Source organism: Salvelinus alpinus, chromosome 13, assembly GCF_045679555.1.
Source record: "Salvelinus alpinus chromosome 13, SLU_Salpinus.1, whole genome shotgun sequence".
Taxonomy (NCBI): domain Eukaryota; kingdom Metazoa; phylum Chordata; class Actinopteri; order Salmoniformes; family Salmonidae; genus Salvelinus; species Salvelinus alpinus.
Genome location: NC_092098.1, coordinates 2,078,079 through 2,098,176, shown reverse-complemented (window position 1 = coordinate 2,098,176; position 20,098 = coordinate 2,078,079). Strand labels below are relative to the sequence as shown.

The following is a 20,098-nucleotide window of genomic DNA, read 5'->3' as shown; positions in this document are numbered from 1 at the left end:
CTGTGGGACCTTATATACAGTGGGGAGAACAAGTATTTGATACACTGCCGATTTTGCAGGTTTTCCTACTTACAAAGCATGTAGAGGTCTGTAATTTTTATCATAGGTACACTTCAACTGTGAGAGACGGAATCTAAAACAAAAATCCAGAAAATCACATTGTATGATTTTTAAGTAATTAATTTGCATTTTATTGCATGACTTAAGTATTTGATCACCTACCAACCAGTAAGAATTCCAGCTCTCACAGACCTGTTAGTTTTTCTTTAAGAAGCCCTCCTGTTCTCCACTCATTACCTGTATTAACTGCACCTGTTTGAACTCGTTACCTGTATAAAAGACACCTGTCCACACACTCAATCAAACAGACTCCAACCTCTCCACAATGGCCAAGACCAGAGAGCTGTGTAAGGACATCAGGGATAAAATTGTAGACCTGCACACGGCTGGGATGGGCTACAGGACAATAGGCAAGCAGCTTGGTGAGAAGGCAACAACTGTTAGCGCAATTATTAGAAAATGGAAGAAGTTCAAGATGACGGTCAATCACCCTCGGTCTGGGGCTCCATGCAAGATCTCACCTCGTGGGGCATCAATGATCATGAGAAAGATGAGGGATCAGCCCAGAACTACACGGCAGGACCTGGTCAATGACCTGAAGAGAGCTGGGACCACAGTCTCAAAGAAAACAATTAGTAAAACACTACGCCGTCATGGATTAAAATCCTGCAGCGCACACAAGGTCCCTTTGATCAAGCCAGCGCATGTCCAGGCCCGTCTGAAGTTTGCCAATGACCATCTGGATGATCCAGAGGAGGAATGGGAGAAGGTCATGTGGTCTGATGAGACAAAAATAGAGCTTTTTGGTCTAAACTCCACTCGCCGTGTTTGGAGGAAGAAGAAGGATGAGTACAACCCCAAGAACACCATCCCAACCGTGAAGCATGGAGGTGGAAACATCATTCTTTGGGGATACTTTTCTGCAAAGAGGACAGGACGACTGCACCGTATTGAGGGGAGGATGGATGGGGCCATGTATCGCAAGATCTTGGCCAACAACCTCCTTCCCTCAATAAGAGCATTGAAATGGGTCGTGGCTGGGTCTTCCAGCATGACAACGACCCAAAACACACAGCCAGGGCAACTAAGGAGTGGCTCCGTAAGAAGCATCTCAAGGTCCTGGAGTGGCCTAGCCAGTCTCCAGACCTGAACCCAATAGAAAATCTTTGGAGGGAGCTGAAAGTCCGTATTGCCCAGCGACAGCCCCGAAACCTGAAGGACATGGAGAAGGTCTGTATGGAGGAGTGGGCCAAAATCCCTGCTGCAGTGTGTGCAAACCTGGTCAAGAACTACAGGAAATGTATGATCTCTGTAATTGCAAACAAAGGTTTCTGTACCAAATATTAAGTTCTGCTTTTCTGATGTATCAAATACTTATGTCATGCAATAAAATGCAAATTAATTACTTAAAAATCATACAATGTGATTTTCTGGATTTTTGTTTTAGATTCCGTCTCTCACAGTTGAAGTGTACCTATGATAAAAATTACAGACCTCTACATGTTTTGTAAGTAGGAAAACCTGCAAAATCGGCAGTGTATCAAATACTTGTTCTCCCCACTGTATACAGGTGTGTGCCTTTCCAAAACAATCAATTGAATTTACCACAAGTGGACTCCAATTACGTTGTAGAAACCTCTCAAGGATGATCAATGGAAACAGGATGCACTTGAGCTCAATTTCGAGTCTCATAGCAAAGGGTCTGAATACTTATGTAAATAAGGTATTCTATTTTTTTTATTATACATTTGCAAAACCTGTTTTCGCTTTGTCATTATGGGGTATTATGCCTAGATTGCTGATGTTTTCTTTTCTCATCCATTTTAGGTTAAGTCTGTAATGGAACAAAATGCGTAAAAAGTCAAGTGGTCTGAATACTTTCCGAAGGCACTGTATTGTGTATATATATGTCACGTTCCTGACCTGTTTTCTGTTTAGTTTTGTGTGTTAGTTGGTCAGGACGTGAGTTTGGGTGGGCATTCTATGTTTTCTGTTTCTGTGTTGGTTTTTGGGTTGCCTGGTATGGCTCTTAATTAGAGGCAGGTGTTTGGCGTTCCTCTAATTAAGAGTCATATTTAGGTAGGCGTTGTCACAGTGTTCGTTGTGGGTGATTGTCTTCCGTGTCTGTGTAATTGTTTGCACCATACGGGACTGTGTACGGTTTGTTCGGTTTGTGTAGTCTATATGTCCTATTCGTGCGTTCTTCTTGTTTTATGTGAGTTCGTCGTCTAGGTCTGTACACCGTTTGTTGTTTTTGTTAGTTTAGTCAAGTTCGTGTTTTCGTTAATAAAGTATGTCATTTCACTACGCTGCGCCTTGGTTCCCTCAATACTCCTCCTCTTCAGATGAAGAGGAGGAGGACTGCCGTTACAGAATCACCCACCAAGAATCCAGAACCAAGCAGCGTAATTTGGAGCAACGGGGAAGTATACAGGACTTATGGAGTTGGGAGCAAGTATTTAACGGAGAAGGACCATGGGCTAAAGTAAATCACCGTCCATGGGAACAGCTGGAGGCACTGAGGAGAGCAGAGGCTACCGGAGAGAGGAACCGGAGTTATGAGGGAACGCGTCTGGCACGGAAGCCCAAAAAGCCCGTGAGTAACACCCAAAAATTTCTTGGGGGGGGGCTAAGAGGTGGTGGGCCAAGGGCAGGTAGGAGACCTGCGCCCACTTCCCAGGCTTACCGTGGAGAGCGGGAGTACGGGCAGGCGCCGTGTTACGCAGTAGAGCGCACGGTGTCTCCTGTACGAGTGCATAGCCCAGTGCGGGTTATTCCACCTCCCCGCACTGGTAGGGCTTGATTGGGTATTGAGCCAGGTGTCATGAGGCCGGCTCAACGCGTCTGGTCTCCAGTGCGTCTCCTCGGGCCGGCATACATGGCACCTGCCTTACGCATGGTTTCCCCGGTTCGCCTACATAGGCCGGTGCGGGTTATTCCACCTCCCCGCACTGGTCGGGCAACCGGGAGTATTCAACCAGGTAAGGTTGGGCAGGCTCAATGCTCAAGAGAGCCAGTACGCCTGCACGGTCCGGTATTTCCGGCGCCACCTCCCCGCCCCAGCCTAGTACCTACAGTGCCTACACTACGCACTAGGCTACCAGTGCGTCTCCTGAGCCCTGTTCCTCCTCCACGCACTCTCCCTGTAGTGCGTGTATCCAGTTCGGTGCCTCCAGTTCCGGCACCACGCACTAAGCCTCCTGTGCGTCTCCAGAGCCCTGTACACACTGTTTCTTCTCCCCCTACTAATCCTGATGTGCTTGCCCTCAGCCCGGTGTCACCAGTGCCGGTACCACGCACCAGGTATAGAGTGGGCTTTGAGAGTCCAGTGTGCCCTGTCCCTGCTCCCCGCACTAGTATGAAGGTGCGTGTCCTTAGCCCGGTGCCTCCAGTTCCGGCACCACGCACCAGGTCTACAGTGCGCCTTATCCGGCCAGAGCCATCCGTCTACCCAGCGCCATCTGAGCCATCCGTCTCCCCAGCGCCATCTGAGCCATCCGTCTCCCCAGCGCCATCTGAGCCATCCGTCTCCCCAGCGCCGTCTGAGCCGCCCGTCTGCAATGAGCCTGCAAAGCCGCCCGTCTGCCATGAGCCTGCAAAGCCGCCCGTCTGCCATGAGCCTACAGAGCCGTCCGCCAGACAGGAGCCGCTAGAGCCGCCCGCCAGACAGGAGCCGCTAGAGCCGTCCGTCAGACAGGGTCTGCCAGAGCCGCCAACCAGACAGGATCTGCCAGAGCCGCCAACCAGACAGGATCTGCCAGAGCCGCCAGCCAGACAGGATCTGCCAGAGCCGCCAGCCAGACAGGATCTGCCAGAGCCGCCAGCCAGACAGGATCTGCCAGAGCCGCCAGCGAGCCATGAGCAGCCAGAGCCGTCAGCGAGCCATGAGCAGCCAGAGCTGTCAGAGAGCCATGAGCAGCCAGAGCCGTCAGAGAGCCATGAGCAGCCAGAGCCGTCAGCCAGCCATGAGCGTCCAGAGCCGTCAGCCAGCCATGAGCGTCCAGAGCCGTCAGCCTGCCATGAGCGTCCAGAGCCGTCAGCCTGCCATGAGCGTCCAGAGCCGTCAGCCTGCCATGAGCGTCCAGAGCCGTCAGCCTGCCATGAGCGTCCAGAGCCGTCAGTCAGCCATGAGCTGTCCCTCAGCCAGAAGCGGCTAGTAATTCAGAACTGCCCCTCAGTCCAGAGCTGTCTCTCTGTCCGGAGCTGCCCTTCAGTCCGGAGTTGCCCCTCTATCCTGAGCTACCTCTTTATCCTGAGCTACCTCTCTCTCCTAAGCTATCCCTCTGTCCTGAGCTATCCCTATGTCCTGAGCTACCTTGTCCCAGAGCTGTCCTTGATTCTGGTGTTGCCCCTAAATTTAGGTGGGGTTATTTGGAGGGTGGTCATTGTGGGGAGGATACGGAAGCGGGGATTGATTATGGTGGGGTGGGAACCACGCCCGGAGCCTAAGCCACCACCGTGGTCAGATGCCCACCCAGACCCTCCCCTGGACTTTTTGGTGATGCGTTCGGAGTACGCATCTTGAGGGGGGGGTTATGTCACGTTCCTGACCTGTTTTCTGTTTAGTTTTGTGTGTTAGTTGGTCAGGACGTGAGTTTGGGTGGGCATTCTATGTTTTCTGTTTCTGTGTTGGTTTTTGGGTTGCCTGGTATGGCTCTTAATTAGAGGCAGGTGTTTGGCGTTCCTCTAATTAAGAGTCATATTTAGGTAGGCGTTGTCACAGTGTTCGTTGTGGGTGATTGTCTTCCGTGTCTGTGTAATTGTTTGCACCATACGGGACTGTGTACGGTTTGTTCGGTTTGTGTAGTCTATATGTCCTATTCGTGCGTTCTTCTTGTTTTATGTGAGTTCGTCGTCTAGGTCTGTCTACACCGTTTGTTGTTTTTGTTAGTTTAGTCAAGTTCGTGTTTTCGTTAATAAAGTATGTCATTTCACTACGCTGCGCCTTGGTTCCCTCAATACTCCTCCTCTTCAGATGAAGAGGAGGAGGACTGCCGTTACAATATAAAGTCTTGCGAGTGTGCATTGAGTCAGTGCAAGATACGGTTCGTGCAGATATTCCGGGTAACCATTGAATTAACTATTTAGCAGTCTTATGGCTATTTTATGGCTTGGACGTAGAAGCTGTCTCGGAACCTGTTGTTCCAAGAGCTGATGCTCCAGTACCGTTTGTGTCACGCCCTGACCTTAGTTATCTATGTTTTCTTTATTATTTTTGTTAGGTCAGGGTGTGACTAGGGTGGGTATGCTGGTTTTGTATTGTCTAGGGTTTTTTGTATGTCTAGGGGTTTTGGTAGTCTAGGTATATGTAGGTCTATGGTGGCCTGAATTGGTTCCCAATCACAGAGTTTATCGTTGTCTCTGATTGGGGATCATATTTAGGTTGCCATTTTCCCTTTTGGTTTTGTGGGTTCTTGATCTATGTTTATTTGCCTGTCTGCACTATCCATATTAGCTTCACGTTTCGTTTTGTTATTTTGCTTGTTTGTTCAGTGTTCGTTCTTTTAATAAAGTAGAATGTACGCTTACCACGCTGCGCCTTGGTCTCCTCCTTACGACGGCTGAGACAGTTTGCCGGATGGTAGCAGAATGAACAGTCTATGGCTTGGGTGGCTGGAGTCTTTGGCAATTTTTTGGGCCTTCTTTTGACACGCATGATATGGAAGTCCTGGATGGCAGGGAGCTCGGCCAGAGTGACATACTGGACTGTCCGCACCACACTCAGTAGCGCTTTGCGGTCGAGGGAGGTGCATTTGCCAAACCAGGTGGTGATGCAGCCAGTCAAGAAGCTCTCGATGGTGCAGTTGTAGAGTTTTTCATGGATAAGAGGGACCATGCCAAATCTTTTCAGCCTCCTGAGGGGGAAGAGGAGCTGTCGCGCCCACTTCACTACTGTGCAGGTGTGTGTGGACCATGTTAAGTCCTTAATGATGTGGACGCCAAGGAACTTGAAGCTCTGTACCTGCTCCACTACCGCCTCATCAATGTAGATATAGGCGTGCTCTGCCCTCTTTTTCCTGTAGTCCACGATCAGCTCCTTGGTCTTACTGACGTTGAGCGAGAGGTTGTTGTCCTTGTAACACACTGCTAAGTCTCTGACCTCTGTGGTGGCTAATTTCTGCATTACCAAATGAGGAGAGTTACAAACTTCACACACCAGTCAGAGTTATACTTAAACTACATCTTTAATAAGAAGAGCTTTGCAATAGCACTTTGACTTTAAATGATGCGCCATTTCTAATGAACCACTGAAAGTGACAACACAAAAGTACAAATATATTTTATAGCCAAGATACACCCCTCTCAACCTATATGACAAACAACAGATACATAGAATGGTCACAAGGTTAAGATTTGTATGAAAGATATCTATAAAACATAGCAGACAGTTACTGCTGTGTCAATAGTTTTCATTATAAAGACCAGTGTCTGGCCCTCCTACTCCTAAAGGGAACCGTCTCTCCCTGGTACGGTATAGAACAGAACCATTAGCTCTGGAATGTTCTTTAGGCTTTATTACCCAAAGACATCGTAAATCTCCTCTGTCAGTGCTATCTCATAGAGGCCCTCCTCAGTAAAACACACACACAATATTTAACAGAATACTCTATTCTGTAGAATAAAACAACCATTATTTTTTTATTTAATTTAATTTTTTAGTCATTTTAGCAGACGCTCTTATCCAGAGCGACTTACAGTAGAGTGCATACATTTTATTACATTTTTACATACTGAGACAAGGATATCCCTACCGGCCAAACCCTCCCTAACCCGGACGACGCTATGCCAATTGTGCGTCGCCCCACGGACCTCCCGGTAGCGGCCGGCTGCGACAGAGCCTGGGCGCGAACCCAGCCCAGCCTGGGCGCGAACCCAGAGACTCTGGTGGCGCAGCTAGCACTGCGATGCAGCGCCCTAGACCACTGCGCCACCCGGGAGGTTGCTGTATTGCTGACAATACAAGCATTATAACATAATCTTGCAATTTCCACGACACCGCCTCCCTGTAGGCTGTCTCATCGCCGTCGGTAATCAGGCCTACCAACGTTGTGTTGTCAGCAAACTTGATGATGGTTTTGGAGTCGTGCATGGCTACGCAGTCGTGGGTCGACAGGGAGTACTAAGCACACCTTGAGGGGCCCCCGTGTTGTGGGTCAGCGTAGCGGAGGTGGTGTTGCCTACCCTCACCACCTAGGGCCGGCCCGTCAGGAAGTCCAGGATCTATTTGCAGAGGGAGGTGTTCAACTACAGGGGGATAGTGATGTAGGCAGGTTACCTTGGAGTTCTTGGGAACAGGGACAATGTTGGTTATCTTGAAACATGTTGGGATTACAGACTGGGACAAAGAGAGATGAAAAATGTCAGAGAAGACACTTACCAGCTGGTCTGCACATGCTTTGAGAATGCGCACTGGTATTCGGTCTGGCCCGGCGACCTTGTGAGTGTTGACCTGTTTAAAAGTTTTACTCACACCGAGAGCGAGATCACACAGTCATCCGGAACAACAGTGGCTTTCATGCAAGACTCTGTTCTTGCCTCGCAGTAAAAGTCTTCATGGGTACAAAAAGTTGGAACTGTTACGAAATGGATCCGTGGCTTTCCCACCCGACCTGATGAGCATAAATAAATAAAAAACAGAGACACGTACCGAATGGACCTGAGGACAGTCAGACCCGTTCCGAAAAGGACCATAAAAGACCTGTGGCTAGTTCAGATCCGAGAGTAGAAAGAAAGAGAGAAAGAAACCTCAAACTGGGTGCTGCCAGTGCCATCAATAAACTAGTGATATTAGCCAAATGTTCCACAGTTTCATGTCCTTAAAAACGGCCTATAATACATAAAAAAACACTGTTTCGATGTGTAGCATATTAACAACATTATAGTCTATTGTTTTATTGGTTTTTACTTTCCTAAAACAATAATTTTCTACCTCATGGTTCAGCTGTCAGAGATTTGAGCGCTAAATGCATCAGAACATTGAATGCATGTAGGCCTATAGGCCTAGGCGTCCACTGAATGATATTCATATAAAAACAAAATGTAATTGTCCTAGCCCTAGAGAGACCAAATGAAAGATAGAGATATGCTGGCGCCGTGTTGCCGACATCGACATGGATTTCTTTAGACTTGTCAGTTAGGCTACTTCTGCTGTACAGATATAGGCGTACAGAAGGAGGCTAAGTTCAACTATCAGAGTCAGTTGGAGTGCCAGTATGCACTGCCTTCATAGGCCTGCGGTAGCTAAGCGTTCACAAAAGTCGCTTAACTGTATTAGGGTAAAAGTAATCAGCACAGCAGGGCCGCCGGCAAACGTGTGGCATGCTGGCATTTGCCCCACCACAATTGACTTGGTTTAATAAAAAATATTGACACAAAAGCGATGGAAAGAGGGACAAAGTAAAGTTCTTTAGACTGAGTCGCCTCATGATTTGTTTGACAGGATTTTAATGTTTTCATCCTTTCCGTGATTTTTTTTTAACCATTAGAAAAATTCTGATCCCATCATAGCCTGTATAAAACAGTTTTTTACAGGTGATTTATTCCTATGGCATACTTGGAGTTTTACTTGGTTAGGTTAGGCTACCAGATAAGGAAAAACTCTGGGCCCCAGGAAAAACATTTCCCCCCACCACTCTGGGACTTGTTGTGCCACCTCTGTAATTACCAGACAATGTTAGAAATGAAAAAACATTATATTTGTATGATTTACTATCTCAGCATTTTGACTTACGTATCTAAACATTTTTAGATAGTATCGGCGTTTTAAAAAAATGGTGGAGGAATATGGGCTTCCAAAGTTTTTTACGTGGCCCAGTGCAGCCTTCTGACAGCAGCTACTGTGACAATTTCAGGCTGTTACTGCACTTTCAGGTAAAACTATTTTTAGCCGTTTCAAAAACATTGCTCTGCTATTACCATTTATACTGTAGGAGTATTGCTTTTGACACAATTATTTTTTACTCTGGAGGAGGGCGTTCGAGACGTGATAATTTCGCAAGTTTACACAAATGTATTGTCTCTCGAGAATCGATAACTCTTCGAGAACCTCTCGAAAATGGCCCTTTGCTATCGCCAATGTGAAACGGTCTAAAAGTGTGATCTTGGACAAAGTGTGACTATGGCCTCAGTGCTCACTCACCTTAACTCACTAGCTGTCAAGTAGAATTACCCAGCGATTAATGAAATGGACTACTGCCATTTATCTACGTATCTACTAACTAAATATGCAGGACGTTGAACTTGTGTGTCAGAATCACAGAAGAGGATAGTTGTATTTTGTGTTTTTTTTTATGCAGGTCTGGTCAAACTATGATGAGTTACTAAGCATTCTGTCAGTTAAATTGCTGTCTGGTATAAAAAAAAATGTAGCGTCAGTTCAATTGCTCTTTGGTATTAAAAAAAAAGTCAAGTCAGCGCAATCTCAGAAATGCCACATTTCAGGATTCAAAACGGTACTTGTCATGTCATGAAACAGCATGCTGTGCCAGGAAGAGAATGAATCCTGTTCAATGCTACGGACTCTGGTGATTAAGTGGCTAATGCTACAATTTGCTGATTAGCCATAGAGTAAGTGTCGTCCAACCCCGGAATGCCGAGTTTGCCTCAGCACTTACAGTACCAGTCAAAAGTTTGAAAACACTTACTCAATCCAGGGTTTTTCTTTATTTTTACTGTTTTCTACATTGTAGAGTAATAGTGAAGACATCACAACTATGAAATAACACATGGAATCATGTAGTAACCAAAAAAGTGTTAAACAAATCAAAATATCTTTTATATTTGAGATTCTTCAAAGTAGCCACCCATTGCCTTGATGACAGCTTTGCACACGCTTGGTATAATTTTTTTAATTTCACCTTTATTTAACCAGGTAGGCCAGTAGAGAACAAGTTCTCATTTACAACTGCGACCTAGCCAAGATAAAGCAAAGCAGTGCAGCAAAAACAACAACACAGAGTTACACATAAACAAATGTGGGAGTCAATAACACAACAGAAAAATCTATGTACAGTGTGTGCAAATGTAGAAGATGAGGGAGGTAAGGCAATAAATAGGCCATAGTGGCGAAGTAATTACAATTTAGCATTAACACTGGAGTGATAGATGTGCAGATGATGATGTGCAAGTAGAGATACTGGAGTGCAAAAGAGCAGGAAGATAAATATCAATATGGGGATGAGGTAGTTGGATGTGCGATTTACAGATTGGCTGTGTACAGGTACAGTGATCGGTAAGCTGCTCTGACAGTTGAAGCTTAAAGTTAGAGAAGGAGATCTAAGTCTCCAGCTTCAGTGATTTTTGCAATTCATTCCAGTCATTGGCAGCAGAGAACTGGAAGGAAAGGCGGCCAAAGGAAGTGTTGGCTTTGGGGATGACCAGTGAAATATACCTGCTGGAGCGCGTGCTGTGGGTGGGTGTTGCTATGGTGACCAGTGAGCTGAGATAAAGTGGAGCTTTACCTAGCAAAGGCTTATAGATGTCCGGGAGCCAGTGGGTTTGGCGGCAAATATGTAGCGAGGGCCAGCCAACGAGAGCATACACGCACCAATTTAATTCCACTAAATGATGCAAATTAACCTATAGACTGATAAGCATGACCGGTCAAATGTACTTCCATCGATGAATAGGCAAAAAAAACTGATTTTGTAACAAGATTTTTCCTTCTTATTTTTTGGACAATTGGCCAGCGGCAGTTTTTTTTTATCTGCTTTTCATAATTCTTATAGGCCAAAATCCGGCTAACGGATACCCAGTTACAAATGTTACATCCATGTATTTCAGTGTCTATGACTGCCACCTGGGTAAAAAACCTTGTTAAAAACCTGAACTTGTTGTTTTGTTCTTTCCATATCAGCAGTGTGCCGAACAGCAGAACTCCCCCGTGATGTCGCCAAACTCCTCCCCGGTGGCCCAGAGGAGGAAAGCCCATGCTGAGGCCCTCAGCATCCAGCACCTCAGCCTGCCCCCCGTACCCCCTCGCCTGGACCTCATCCAGAAGTGCGTCATCCGATCCCCCTCTGCCAGCCCCTCCAGCTCCCCAAAGGTGGGTCAGGGTTGTTAGGTTCTAAATAACAGGGTACAAACCGACGGACAACTATAAAAGCTCAAACCAAGTTTATTCACCCAAAGGGTCAGACAATTGAACAGACAAAGACATATTCACACAAGTACTGGTATTTAACCCTTTCTCTTATGCTGAGCCCCCTCCTTACACATCTGAACAGCCAATACACCTCTTTTGCTATACAGAACTTTAGTGATATCTGTTCTTCCTCACTTCATCTAAGCTGACCTCTGCCCAAATTCCTCACTCCTCCCCAACTCACGGCTGTCCTGTTGACTTGTACCAGACTGTGGCCATTCTCCTCCCATTGGATCCCTGATGGCTAACAATAATATATCCTGACAGAATGTAAACGTTCTACATTCCCCTCTCTCCCTCAGTAACATGAATAAGGATACTTCATATTTTCAAGTTTAGAACTCAGAACCCATCAGGATGTACCATATGTCTATGGGGTGTACAGCCTAAACCCCTTTTCAAACTGGTTTGGTGTGATCTATTGTTTCTCGTTCAGCACACCAAAGAGGTATTGATTCAGATTCAGATTGTTTAATAGTCACACGTACAGGGTTGCAGGTGTGATTGTAGGGCACAGTGAAAATCTGAAACTGCAGGTTTGCACTCCACATCGACACCCATGTCATACTATTGTGCTGACCCAAACTCTTTTGGCTCACTTTTGAGCTCACTCTATCAACAGAATTCGACCAGGAAGTAGGAACCGGAAAGTTTGGACTGACGATACAGTGCTTCAGTGTTTTATACTTTTTAAAACACTTGAAATCAAGCTTTATTTATAGAGCACATTTCAGACATGAATGCAACGCAATACGCTTCACAGGAAAATACATAAATAAAACACTGAAATATTTACTACACAAAAAACAAAAGAATAACAATACAAACTGAAAGACAAAAAAAGCACCCTAACAAAAACAATGCTAAAAAGGTTTGTTTTAAGATTTATTTAAAAAATGTCCACAGTTTCGGGCCCCCTCAGGTTCTCTGGTAGTCTTGGTCAGTACCCGTGCTGCAGCATTCTGTATGTTTTGTAGTTGACCAATGGCTTTCTTGGGTAGACCAGACATTGAACCCAAACCGGCAGCGCGGGTGCGCCATCATGCATAAATTTGTTTTGTCCCCCCACACCAAACGCGATCACGACACGCAGGTTAAAATATCAAAGCAAACTCTGAACCAATTACATTAATTTGGGGACAGGTTGAAAAGCATTAAACATGTATGGCAATTTAGCTAGCTAGCTTGCACATGCTAGCTAATTTGTCCTATTTAGCTAGCTTGCTGTTGCTAGCTAATTTGTTCTGGGATATAAACATTGAGTTGTTATTTTACCTGAAACCCACAAGGTCCTCTACTCCGACAATTAATCCACACATAAAACGGTCAACCGAATCGTTTCTAGTCATCTCTCCTCCTTCCAGGCTTTTTCATCTTTGAACTTATATGGTGATTGGCATCTAAACTTTCATAGTATTGCCACGACGACCGGCAAAACAGTTCGTCTTTCAATCACCCACGTGGGTATAACCAATGAGGAGATGGGAGAGGCAGGACTTGCAGCGCGATCTGCATCAGAAATAGGAATGACTTCTATTTTAGCCCTTGGCAACGCAGACGCTCGTTGGCGCCCGCGAGCAGTGTGGGTGCAATAATTGAATAACATGGATTTCTAAATTTATTTTGCAACACTCATGCACTCTACGTGTCCGGTCTGGTCAGCATGTTACAGTAGTGAAGTCTTCTTGTAATAAAAGCATGGATGAGTCTCTCTGTATCAGCCTGAGAGAAACGGCCGCACCGTGGCAATGTTCATGTGGTAAAAAGCTATTTTGGTCACATTCCTAATGTGAATCTAAAATGACACCTAAGTTTTTAGCTGGTGTTTTATCTTTATTGCCTGTGAATTCAATTCTGCTTCCAGATTCTCTCTCTGTGCTTTGGCTCCAATAATAAGTACCTCGGCCTTGTCTTGATTTAGCTGGAGGAAGTTGTGAGCCATCCAAGTATTTAAATCACTAATACAGTCTAATGATTTATCCGTGGAGCTGACAACCTCTGGGGACACAGAAATGTAATGTTGTGTAGCTGTGAAAGTCAATGTCATGCTCGCTGATAACACTGCCAAGGGGTACATATATAAACTGAACAGTACCGGACCCAAAATTGAACCTTGCGATACCTTGCCACATGTGATATCTATTTTCTCTGGGTTATGTTCACAATTGGTGACAAAAAAACTCTCGACCCGGTTCAATAGGTCTTAAACCAATTTAGAACTGGACCGTAGAGGCCAACCCACCTCTCCAGTCTGTCCAGAAGGACATCATGGTCAGCAGTGTTGAATGCAGCACTTAAATCAAAGAGTACTCGGACAGAGAGCTGTTTGGCATCTGCGTTGGCTTAAAGGTAATTTACCACTTTAACTAAGGCTGTCTCTGTGCTGTGGTGGGCATGAAAACCAGATTGGAATTTTTCACTTAGCTATATATTTTGTATTTCTAACACTCGTACCTGTATACATGTTGAAAATGGCAGATTTGGGCACTACTAAGCTTCTAAATTTGGACGTAGTGGCTGTACAATAACATGCTATACATGACGCCAGAGCTCTGGCTTTGCGCATCATCAGCGCTGTATGGATTTTGACTGACACCCGTTCTGAACTTGAGCACCGCGCGGGACAAGAAGTTACCCCGTCCTTCGCGGTAATTAGGGACATTTTGAAAATGTTGTTGTCTGAATGAGGGAAATGTTGTAAATGTAGATTACATGATGTATTTTGTAAGATGAGACGTTGAGGATGATAACAAATGCTGCGTTGTATATATCATACGTACACGAAAGTCAAACACCCGTCAGTCCAAATGTGCCCTTCACATTTCCAAATCGTAAAACTCATGTCATATACAGTGTTAACGTTTATTACCACCATGTTGTATGTGCAGTTACAAGACGACGTGGCGTCATACCCTGATGTTCTGAATAGAACGAGCCTGTTTTTTTAAAATTGTCTATAGTAAATTCACCTGAATGCACTCATGACCCCTTTCTATGCACACACAAATACCCATCTGTTTCTCTGAACTGTAATATCTTCAATATCATATTTTATACTTATACTTATGTATTTATACTTAGCTAGTCATGTGGCAATAGAACAAGATTTGCAATTATGCCCACCTGACCCAAATTGCGATTTATAATGGACTTTTTGGGGGGATTAAGTAAACAAAAACAGTGATTGTGTGATGGCGGGGATAGAGGGTTGTGTTCCAAACAGAACGACTACAAGCATGCTGGCTCTATTTTCTTAACAGCACAGTTAGGAGCGCTCCGAAAAGTAGATTGAAAAAAGTAGTTCGTCTTCTACTCAAATCCTTGTCATGTTTTTTGTCTTATGTTGCACCTACCCCAAATTTTCGAGAAATAGTCTTATCGTGTTACTGAATGTATCCTGAGTTTTTTTCAGATTTCGTCATCAACAAATGTGGAGAAAAGTACAGTAAATGTCAAACAGTGCAATGTTTGGATTCGGTCTTGTGTCAGGTGAATTGTTGTGTACTCACCTTTGATCTAATCCTTTTCCCATTATTCCCAAACGGTTCCTTTCAATTGCTACCATGGTTATGTGTATGCATTTCCTATTTATTCTTTAAGAAACGTTTAAATTTAGCCCTATCCACATAGGCCAATTCCCACAAGTATAAAGGGTTAAGTGATGCAAGGTAAAACTAAGTATATGTTGTTTTTCAAAAAGCTTAAACATTAATCGGATGATTTATGCTCATGTATATTGCATTGATCGCGTCGCCGCTTATAAATATCTGGGTATCTGGATTGATGAAAAGCTATCTTTCAAAAAGCATATTGATGAGTTAGTTAATAAGTGGGCATCCTTTTTATAGGAAAAGTGTATCACATTGTATTACGTGTGATTAGGTTCATTACACATCACTGCATTCTGTATCAGAAAGTATGTTGGCCCTCTCTTAAATCTCATAGATCAATGCAGGTAGAATCAGGAATTCCCCAGGGCAGCTAGGTCCCTTACTTTTTTCAATCTTTACTAATAACATGCCTACTGGCCTTGAGTAAAGCCAGTGTGTCTATGTATGAGGATGACTCAACACTATACACGTCAGCTACTACAGAGAGTGAAATCACTGCAACACTTAACAAAGAGCTGCAGCTAGTTTCAGAATGGGTGGCGTTGTATTTGAGACAAATCATTCACTAAACCCTAAACCTCAACTAAATATTGTAATAAATCATGTGGAAATTGAGCACGTTGAGGTGACTTAACTGCTTGGACTAACCCTGGATTGTAAAACCGTCATGGTCAAAACATATTGATACAACAGTAGCTAAGATGGTGAGAAGTCTGTCCATAATAAAGTGCTGCTCTACCTTCTTAACAACACTATCAACAAGGCAGGTCCTGCAGCTGGACACCGTTCAGTTGTGTGGTCAGGTGCCACAAAGAGGTACTTAGGAAAATTACAATTGGTTTAGAACAGAGCAGCACGGCTATTCCCTAAATGTACACAGAGAGGTAACATTAATAAGATGCAGGTCAATGGCTCAAAGTGGAGGAGAGAATGACTTTATCACTCCTGAGGATCCTTAAATACAAATGCTCTGCTCTATTTTTGTTTATAAAGTCCTCTTGTGCAAACTTTAGACATGCGTCACCAGACCCGACCATAGGGATGGCTAACTCTGGAGATCCCTTCGGTCTCCACTGAGTTAGGTAGATCTGCGTTAAGTTTTTTTGCAACTTGTGGAAGGATCTCCAGAACTCTCGAAAGTTGAATGCGTTGGTGCTGGTTGATGCCATCCCTCGGAGCCTGGTTCCTCTCTAGGTTTCTTCCTAGGTGCCTGCCTTCTAGGGAGTTTTTCCTAGCCAGTGAGCTTCTGCCTCTGCATTGCTTGCTCTTTGGGGGTTTCAGGCTGGGTGTCCCCTAGAATCGACGTGTGCGCCCGGGCAGAAATTGAATTAGCATAATAAAAAATGCCCAGAAAAACCTGTCTTTTAAAACTAGTGATATCTGGGTTTTTTGTTGCATGGGCTGTGTCTCAATCTACCGCATCCGTGTTCGGCCGTGTTCGGCCTTGCACATTTGCGGTGGAAGGTGGCAAGGCTACAGCCGTGTTTGCCATACCAGGAGACATCACAAAAATGGTCCTTCCCACCTCAGACATAGGACTGACACTTTAAAACATATTTCCTTTTGATGTATTTTTGGACTATCTGTTTTTCCATGTACGAATCTGTTATTCAGTGCGTTTCTATGGGCTAATAGCAGTAAGGCTAAATTCAATGTTTCATCCCCAAAATGTTTTTTTTTAAACCTAAAGGTGTCCTGAAGTTCTAAATCAAATAGCTAAATGATCCATGGTATGACCTTCTTAAAACAATTCCATATGTTAGCTTAGTAGACCCCCCCCCCCCCCCCTTTTTGGGGTTAGCACCTTGAAATAACTGCTGATATAAAAAGGCTTTATTTAAAATGTTTACTTAACCTTTATTTAAACAGGTAAGTCAATTAAGAAAATATTTGTATTTACAATGATGGCCTAGCAAGAGGCAAAAGGCCTCCTGTGGGAACAGGGGCTGATAAAAAAAATCAATAAAAAAAAATAACATAGACAGAAAACACTAGCAACAGCACAAATACAACAGCAAACAATCAAAGGATGTGTGTGTGTTTGCGTGCAGGCATGTGTGTGGTGTGTGTGAAGTATGTCAACACTGTTTATTTCTGTGTAGTGTAAAATGAACACATGCCCTCCTCCCCAAGTCCTCTCCAGGGCTGGCTAGAAAGCAAGACAAGCCTTTACCTGCTCCCCCGCCCCCCAAGAGGGACCCTCCGCCCCCACCACCTCCTGAGCGCCCACCACCCATCCCACCAGATGGATGTGTCTCCTTGGACCCCTCCTCCACCGTGCTCTGTGACCCCGCGCTACCCCCTGAGGCCTGGTGCCCCAAAGAGAGCCCCCTGGTGGACCCCCACAAAACGGGAACAGGGGCTGACCGCTCCTCCAAGCTGGTCCACTCTGCCCAGTCTGATGGCAACGGTAGACCACTCAGCTGGCCCTTGGCGGATGCAGGCATTGGCGGCTCGCATCCCAGAATAGAGGCCCTCATGGAGAACCCCAAGGTAAGAATCACTAGGGTTCTGTTAGCGCACATGTTATACAACATTAATTGTTATACAACAATTACATTTTTGCATCTGAGCTCCTAGAGTGGCGCGGCTCTCCTTTTATTTTTAGGTTTTCTACTCCGCTAGCCAGCACCTCGCCTAAATAGGTGTGCGTTTCTTTTTCTTCTAGATACAACATTTTGAAAACATTACAATACATTCACAACACATTTCACAACACATTAAGTGTGTGCCCTCAAAACCCTACTCTACTACCACATATCTACAACACAAAATCCATGTGTACGTGTGTGTGTAGTGTGAATGTTAGCGTGTGTGTGTATGCATGTGTTCGTGTCTCTTCACAGTCCCCACTGTTCCATAAGGTGTAATTGTATCTGGTTTTTATATCAAATTTTACTGCTTGCATCAGTTACCTGATGTGGAACAGAGCTCCATGTAGCCATGGCTCTATGGAGTACTGTGCGTCATTCACCACAACAGGGACTGTTCTTGCAAGTGTTGGGGTTTGTGAGATAATTGAGTTGATTTATGCATTTGCAACATAGAAACGTGGTTTGCTGAATATTAGCTGATTTTCACCTTTGTTCTGTGTATCTCTCGCTCACTCATTTGAACTCTTTTTCTCAAATACACCCACAAACAAACAAAAACATCAGAGGGGCATGTTGTTGTTATTCTAACAATAGGTAAGACTTTATAATAACTCCACATAATGAAGCATTTCTAATGGATTAGTAAATAGTGGGCTGAGTCATTTGATCCCTTTTTGCAGCAGCTTTCAGCCCCAATTATTGCAGAATCATTAACCTATATTTTTAACTCCATTGTTTTCTGGGGTTATCCTTAACTTAAGATCTGGAAAACGGCACAAGTCCTCCCCCTACACAAAGGAGGCAATCCTTCTGACTGGGACAACTACTGTCCGATTTACAAGTTATCTTGCCTTGTCAAAGTTTTACACTCCCTGGCCAACTCTCAGCTCAACTTTTTAAACTTTTTACTGAGTACCAAGCTGGTTTTAGACCTGTACAAAGCACTATTTCGGTGGCTACACTTGTCTTAGATTATGTGCCATTACAGACCATACAAATCATTGTGCTGCCTCATTTATTGACCTGTCCAAGGCATTTGATACGTTTGACCATTTCTGACTTGTTTCAAAGGTTGTCTGAAATAGGCCGAGATCAGGCATCTTGCAATTGGTTCAAGAACGATCTGACGGACAGGACAAAATGTGTGCTTACTGACGATATCAAATGTAGTTTCCTCGATTTTACGAAAGGTGTGCCGCAGGGATCTATTTTGTGCCCTGTTCTCTTCACTATTTATATAAATAATATTGGTCTATCTGTATCATTCATCTCTATGCGGATGATAGTTATTTACTCCTGTGCCCTCTCAGTACAGCAGGTACATGCAGTGAGTCTGTGTGCATTTTTACATTTACATTTGAGTAATTTAGCAGAAGCTCTTGTCCAGAGTGAGTTACTGGAGCAAGTAGGGTTGAATGCCTTGCTCAATGGCACATTGGCTCGGGGATCGAACCAGTGACCTTTCAGTTACTGTCCCAATGCTCTTAACCGCAGGGCTAGTTTCAGCACCTGTATTAGTGGGGAGGGCTGCTGATGTGGGTCTGGACAATTTATTAATAACCAGAACATTTTTGGTGATTACAACATAATACAAAACGTTATTTTTTTATTTACCCCCACGTTTTTACCCCAGTTTGCATATGTCTGTTTTTCTGTGTCTTTGTGTGTCTATCAGTGTTTGTTTGTGTTTGTGTGTGTGTGTGTGTGTGTGTGTGTGCTGGTCAAGGGCTAGTGTATGGGTTGGGCTAGTGTATGGGTTGTAAGGCCAGGGTGACGTCTGGGTATGAATCCTACACCCCATTGTCCAAAAACCTTAACCTGCTTGAAGTTGTGATGGGCTAGTCAGGAGGGGGGGTTGCGTGTCTTCGTGTATTGGTGGGGAGGGGCTGATGATGTGGGTCTGGACAGTTTAACTCTATAAATGCTTAGTTGCCAAATCTTGTGGTTCATGAGGGGGCGAGACTTCACACCAGGGTTGAAATATCACACCCACTGTTCTGAATGGGTTTGATATGTAGGTACTTAGAGTTCAAATCATGTTAAATGTCCAAGACAGCTGGAGACACCTTCCTAAATTATTGGAGTGATAATGGCTAGTTTGTGTGACCCCTCTTTCTTCAGGCAGCTTTGTTATGACTTTAACTAGGCTAGTACTGATAGACAGATAAGACCTGGGTTCTATCAGGTGGGGCTTGTATATATAGATGAGTGTCAGTAGTGGAGAAGGGGGTGTATGGGTAGCATGTAAGCCTACAGGACACTGTATGGGTATCACTATGAGTCAGTACGCCCATGAACGATATAGGGGTAAGATATACCATGAGACTGTATATGTACCATGTATAGAATAGTGTGGTGCCTCCACCTAATAAGCATAAACAGGTTAAAGGTTATATCCAGCTCATTAGGAAACTATATGATAGACCCACTATCACGTTTCAACTGTGTTGAAGTAACAATGTTTATTACAGCAACAGGGGCAGGCAAATGACAGGTCAAGTCAGGCGGGAGTCGATAATCCAGACTAGTGGGGCAAAGGTACAGGACTGCAGGCAGGCTCAGGGTCAGGTCAGGCAGAGGTTGGTAATCCAGAGTAGGGGCAAAGGCACAGGACGGGTCAGGGGCAGGCAGAGTGGTCAGGCAGGCGGGCTGAGAGTCAGGACAGGCAAAAGTCAATACCAGGAGAGTGA

General features: G+C 44.7%; 2 protein-coding genes across 4 annotated transcripts in view; both read left to right on the top strand.

The window, feature by feature from the left end:
* Positions 1–20,098, top strand: part of cblb (Cbl proto-oncogene B, E3 ubiquitin protein ligase) — a 187,275-nt gene that overhangs the window by 122,250 nt on the left and 44,927 nt on the right. For 2 of the 3 annotated variants that reach the window (XM_071337485.1, XM_071337487.1), the window contains exons 11-12: positions 10,916–11,104; positions 16,948–17,307. In XM_071337485.1, the coding sequence (XP_071193586.1) occupies positions 10,916–11,104; positions 16,948–17,307 (549 nt within the window). The remainder of the gene's footprint in view (positions 1–10,915; positions 11,105–16,947; positions 17,308–20,098) is intronic. The other variant, XM_071337486.1, reaches the window with a different exon arrangement.
* LOC139536838 (putative protein FAM47C) lies at positions 1,585–6,080 on the top strand. The gene is made up of 2 exons (XM_071337492.1): positions 1,585–2,656; positions 3,331–6,080. The coding sequence occupies exons 1-2, from the start codon at positions 2,619–2,621 to the stop codon at positions 4,583–4,585; spliced, it is 1,293 nt and encodes a 430-aa protein (XP_071193593.1). The 5' UTR covers positions 1,585–2,618; the 3' UTR covers positions 4,586–6,080.